Source organism: Limulus polyphemus, unplaced genomic scaffold (assembly GCF_000517525.1).
Source record: "Limulus polyphemus unplaced genomic scaffold, Limulus_polyphemus-2.1.2 Scaffold2736, whole genome shotgun sequence".
In the NCBI taxonomy this organism is placed as follows: domain Eukaryota; kingdom Metazoa; phylum Arthropoda; class Merostomata; order Xiphosura; family Limulidae; genus Limulus; species Limulus polyphemus.
In genome coordinates this window covers 94213-100873 of record NW_013668346.1, presented here as the reverse complement: position 1 = coordinate 100873, position 6661 = coordinate 94213, and the positions used below count along the sequence as shown (strand labels likewise).

Below are 6661 nucleotides of genomic sequence, written 5' to 3'. Positions count from 1 at the left end.
TATGTCTGCGGACTTAAACTGCTAGAACCGTTTCGATACCCGTGGTGGACAGAGCACAGATAGCCTATTGTGTAGCTTTGTGTCTTTTTTTTTTTTTAAGTTTAAGCACAAAGCTACACAATGGGCTATCTGTGCTCTGCCCACCACGGGTATCGAAACCCGGATTCTAGCGTTGTAAGTCCGCAGACATACCGCTGTGCTACTGGGGGGCGTGCTTAATTTCAAACAAACAAATAAACTCAATGTACATTACCCCGTGAAAAACCTGAAATCTTAATTCAAAATAAGATCACAGTCAGTTCAGATTGCCGAAACAACTGATCGTATATATATATTTTTACATATCAATACAAGTATACTACATGAAATATCGTGGAATGTTTCTCAAAGCTGTTATTATACACTTTTTTTTCAAATTTTTAAAAGACTCCCATTTCTTTATCATGTAGTTCTTAAACAATTATTCAAAAAATGTTTGTATAGCAAAAATAAGAACGTATTGCCCGATATCTATTCCAGTTAAAAATTGCAACCAATCATTTCATAGCTATTCCGGATAAAGACATTATTGGGGATATCAAATCCTATTAAATATTTCTTACGTTTCGATTTATAACACTCAGATTAATGTGTAGGTAATATTAAACTATCATTAAATATATAATAGTGTTGTCCAATAGACAGCGCAAAACTTTCAGAATAATTTTAAAGAGGAAACTAAACAAACAAAAACTAAAATTACAAGCTTGTTGTATTACGACGATAGGCAAGTTTTTTTTTTGTCGTTGTACGTGCCATTTCATAGAATGATGGCATACGGAAACACTCAAACATTTCTTATGTTTGAGCTTAAATTCAAAGATACAATTTACGAATTATAATATTTCATATTGGGAACTTTCAAAACCTCTATAATCTCTGAATAGTCCTATCTTCTTCTTGTGACTTTCATCAGGCGTTAAGTATTCTAACATCTGAAATTGAAAACTATCATCTGAAACAAATATCTTATTAGTTATTTAGGTACAAGTAACGAAAGGCTTTACTAAAACTAAATAAATACCGTTGAAGTTATTTATAAATATGTTATCATCATATTCGATTCGCTTTTATGTTTTCCACTTCAAAATAATATGTAACTTCAAACTGTGTTTATAGTCAAATACTATATATACAATTAATATAGTTTCAACGTAAAAATAGCGTTTCGCCCTCTGGTGGTCAAATGTGAAATGCATATAAGAATAGTTTAAAAAGGGATAGATTTATTGTTACATATTTTGATCTTATAAAAAACCTTGACTTATGTTTTTATTCGAAATTCAAGTCCTTTAAATAAAGTTGCTTTCAACTATTACCGAAATCCCGGTACATCCTTTTATTGTGAAGCAATTTAACACTAGCCAAATCAGAGTCCCTGATGTCAACATTTAGAACATAACTAGGGTTATTCTGTTGTAAACTCAAGCCAGAAGTGAGAGTGAACTTTAAAAACAAATCTGTTTGAAACGTTAAAGTAAAAGAAGATACCATTTCATCTTGCGTATCCACGTGACTTCCGTTTTTCAATAACAGTCGCACCACTTCCACGTGACCTTCCGTTGCCGCCTGGTGGAGAGGGGAGTAACCTGACTGTATAAGAAAAATAATTACTGGTTCTGTATTTGAATATAGCGTTAACAAGCATAAAGCACTAATAAATAGTCCTATATAGTCAAATAGGTGATTTTTGGTTATAAGAATTTGTTAATGGCCCTATAAAATTTATTTTCATACAACATACCGCATTAAAGATGCTACATGTAAACAGAATCTACCAGTTTACTATACACCACGAATCAGTTGGAGAGGTACATTCTTTCATAACTGATAAACAAATTTATCTTCTTTTGGTGTTAAGCTACACAATAGACTATCACCGCGAGTATCGAAACCAGATTTATAGCGTTATAAGCCTTCGGAATTACTGTTGAACTACCGCGGAGTAGTTGATAAGCTCCAAAAATTAGGAAAACATTCTGTGGTCAACATGAAAATGTTTACTCTTCTGTTCGAGAGTAAGGTACTGTCCTTGAAAAGATTACCCGCCCTCCCCTCCTTTATGTGACAAGTTACACTACACACATTGAATAACATGTAGATCATGATTTCAGTTATTTAACAATGTCTAAGTTACCTAATTAAACACAAAATAAGCTTGGGTTCGTTGTGGTTTAGGTGATACAATGTCCCATAGTTGACGCTGAAAGCAACACGAATTTGTATTCGTATTTTAGAGCCCTCCAGTGGCACATCAGTATGTCTGCGGACTTACAAAGCTAGAAACAGACAGCCCATTGTGTAGCTTTGTGCTTAACTGCTAACATACCTTAGAAAAAAAAACACGAAGAAAACCTCTGGAAAAAAAAACTACTGAAGGTTTTAACATCATTACTGAACTTTACACTGCTATAGGTAGAGAAGGCATATTTTTTAATTGATAAATTATTTTTCAGTTTTTTAAGAACATGCGTGTGGTAATAAAATTAATATATAAAATTCGTCGGTTATATATATATACACACACACACATATATATATATATATATATACAGCAATCGGAAAGAAAGAATGAGCCTAGTTCCTATCACGATTTTCAACAAACTGTAATAGAACTCACTTTGATTTTATTTTTAAGAATCATTTATCACAATCAGCTAATAAAAGCTCTTCAGATACAATTTCCTAAAAATTAAAACGTAGAAATCCAAATATCATCGTGTATTTAGTACAAGATTCACGGCACGACACTAGATTAAGATAAGATCCACGTTCTATAACACCCGAATATTTTGTTATGCGGATAAACGGACAACTCCACCTAATATCCTTACACGCTGAGAGGCAAATCTATTATTACTTCATCTTGTGTGTTTGTGAATTTGTTTGTCCGCGAATTCTTTCTACAGTTTTATAGCTAGAAGGCCCAAATTTGGCAGGTTGACTCGGGGTGTCTTTATCATACCCTTATTTATTTGGGGTGCCAAAAGAGGCTCAAACGCGCCCGGAAGATTACCCAGACTGCAAGGTCACTGAACTTGAATCTAGCATTGGATTTTATTTATATTTCTGGTCCCCTTCAGGATCACGATGCGCCATTTTAGAAACTGTGTTCATAACCACACTCATAAGCTAGCCAAACTCAGTATACGTGCTCAGGGAGCACGAACTTATTTTTTTTTTTTTTTTTTTGTTCGGGTAAGGATTCTCCTTGGAGTAGCTATAAAAATAATAACAGAGGAGCTTGATCGATACACTGTGGCCTGATGACAAAACCTTGTCGAAACGTTGTACATTTGCTATCGTATTAAACTTATATTAAAGTTTTTCTTCATTACCCATTCAAGCCGTCTCCAAGCATTATTAGAAACATCAGGGAGTCTTTGAACCCCGCATCGGAGCGCTTGATTTTTTTGCTAGTGTAGTTAAATGCAGTAATATGGTAAAAAGTGTATGTTTCTTCCACAAAATATTAACCGCGATAATGACCTTGAGGTATTTCCACAAGGTCAAAAATAATTTATTTGCTTTGTTTGGCAATTCATTTCAAACGTGCTTCCATCGAGCACTCGGTGTAGATAAAACTCAGCCTCAAAAGCTACATCATTTTTTTTTCTTGATTTGATATTGTATACGTTAAATGAGTTTGTATCATATTTTTACTTAGAGTGTTCAGCGAAACACAAAACTGATATTCTAATCATCTATTATATATATATATATACACAGGAGTGCGCACGCGCTTAGGAGAGACATATAAACGACTAAAAAACACCCAACCTGCAGGTTATAATTAAGAGCAAACTTAAACCGTAAATGTCAGGCTGTTTTGCTCTTTTATTGCTAGGTGAAAGTTTTACTGCAAACTTAATAAGCAACTGTCATTATTTGTTGGATATGAATCGGTAAGCAAGTGAGAAGAATTTTCTAATTTGTGAGCTGGAGCCTCAACGAGGTGACAGAGACGAAACACTTCATATTTCTCACGTTTATCACCTCTAGATAGTTTTATGATTCAAATAACAGATACTACGGCTTAGTTGTAGGCTTATTATGACCTAGTTAAGTTTTATCACATCATCGACACGAAGAACGCATTCTTGCAACTCAGCCGCGTTGATATAATAGAAATATGATAATTCTGAGTTTGTTTTAAATTCCACGCTCTATTTTAACTTTCAAAGTTTTCACTGGCTTATGATTCCTACTGTTTGGGTTCACAAAATAATATCCGAGCACTTAGCGTTTTCTGCAAATATTCGAATTTCATAGGCAAAAAATCAAAATTTGTGTATTGTCCACTGAGAGCTGGTTAAGAGAAGTTAACAGTCAAAGTTTCAAGATTATTTTGCGAATTACGTTGCATGTGCTTACGCAACAATTGCTTGCCATTGATCCACTGAGAGCTGGTTAAGAGAAGTTAACAGTCAAAGTTTCAAGATTATTTTGCGAATTACGTTGCATGTGCTTACGCCACAATTGCTTGCCATTGTTGACATATATTACTGTAAAAATTTATCACAACAATAATTTTACATTGTTGGTTCGTTCGATTATTTTGTAATTGAAAACTTACACACACACACATATACGTGTTGAAAGTGTGTTTCTTTAATACAACCTATAAACAAATACGCTTTAAAAAAACACTGAATAATCTTTATCCTAAAACTTGATAAAGTATAAATCTTTATATGTCTAAAAATCATAAAATCTTGCGAATTGTCATTACAGCATTTTTTACAGAAAAAAACCATTAAGTTATATCTACTTAGACTTCATCAATGACAGTATTACACAAGTCACTTTATAACTTATTTTGACGATAGCCTTCCAACCGGTTTTGATTTCAAACCACATGGCCAGGAACGTGAGCAGAAATCTGTAAAGATGATGCTATTTTTAGAAAAAAGAGATAATGTGTAGCGAAGCCATAAGTAGGAAGACAATTAGTCTGTGTCGAAACGTTTTAACCATTGGTTTTAATGGAGTTATTTTAACTTTTTGTGTTTTTAATTTTGTCTGGCGTTTTAATAAAAACGTTTTTAACTATGGGTGAATGGGTGTAATTTACGGGGTGCGATTGCACTCCCTACAGCCCAACTGCCAACGAAGAAAAACAGTATTGTTGAAAACAGTTTGTAATTCACAATCGTAGTGGTGTTTTGTCAAGAACATATATTCATTTTAACTACAATTTTGAGACATTTTCCTGTGTTGAACGAATTAAATATTAAGGTGAATCGGCACGCTCTATAATTTTAGTTTTTCAAAGGTATGATATTTGTGATTATTTAGTCAGAAGTTTGTAGCTGTAAATTACGAAAACGAAAGAAAAAGTGTTTCCAGGGCAACAGTGCTTTGTTTAAGCACGTGAAAATATGGAGCTAGAAAGGCCAAGGTTCCCAAGTATTTTTCACAGTGAGCCAATTCAGGTGATTACCATAAAGCCAGGACTGGGGCCGGGCCTGAGCTTGTTGGAGAATACATTATACACCAAATACAGTTTCGGTTACTTCTGAGTATTATAACTGTCTTATAAAATATCTGATTATAGATTGGGCCACGAATCAGGCCTGATGTGGCCCGTGGGCCGCCTATTGGGGACCGCAGCTTTAGTTACTGTCTCTTAGAAAGCTTTAAAACATCAACTATCCAGTGCAATATTTTACAGATTAAAAAGTCTCTGTCAGTTTTAACGACAATCATTGCTCCTAGATCTATCTAATTGTGAATAATTAGCAGACGTAATTTCAGTTTTGCTCTTGCCCAGTGAAAACCAGTTATCGCGTATAACTGTATGCTCCACATTGTAGTTACTCCATAAACTTTAAATTATCCTATAATATAGCAGTTCCTATATGATAACTGGGACTCTTGGTAATTTTTTTTTTACCTGGAGGGCTACCCCCTCCCCTCCTCTGGGTCCACCCTCACTTTAACCTCCGAGTTTAACTCTTACATATCATAAAACACAATTTAACCATATAAAGAAAACTTTTAGGCTTAATGACAATGGAGAATTGGTTTGTTTGTTTGGGAGTTCGCGCAAAGCTACACGAGGGCTATCTGCGCTAACAGTCCCTAATTTAGCAGTGTAAGACTAGATGGAAGGCGGCTAGTCATCATCACCCACCGCCAACTCTTGGACTACTCTTTTTACCAACGAATAGTGGGATTGATCATCACATTATAACGTCCCCACGGCTGAAAGGGCGAGCACGTTTGGTGTGACGGAGATTCGAACCAGCGACTCTCAAATTGCGAGTCGAGCGCTCTAACCACCTGGCCGTGCCGGACCTATTATATAAGGCCAAATTAACACCACTTTTTTTTTATAACTTAATGAAGATAAAAACTAACAAACTTTGAGAAACTTAAGTCAATTTATAATCAGTACATTAAATGTGAAAGAGCGGACTGACCATGTCCTTAATATCAAGCTTGTTTTGAGTAATACAAATTGTCTGTCTGTATGCTACGGATGAAATAACTCGTCTTCAAATAAATGAATATGTGAAGTAAAATAAGATTTATAAAATGAAATTCACTATTCTTCAAAAATATAGTTGGCCCTAAACCCATACTTTTCATATTATACATGACCCCCCCCCCCCCCCGT

General features: G+C 34.7%; 1 protein-coding gene across 2 annotated transcripts in view; it reads right to left on the bottom strand.

Moving 5' to 3' along the window:
* LOC106467773 (ankyrin repeat domain-containing protein 6-like) overlaps nucleotides 1-6661 on the bottom strand; it is an 80876-nt gene that overhangs the window by 26545 nt on the left and 47670 nt on the right. For both annotated transcript variants that reach the window (XM_022395968.1, XM_022395969.1), the window contains exon 3: nucleotides 1531-1632. In XM_022395968.1, the coding sequence (XP_022251676.1) occupies nucleotides 1531-1632 (102 nt within the window). The remainder of the gene's footprint in view (nucleotides 1-1530; nucleotides 1633-6661) is intronic.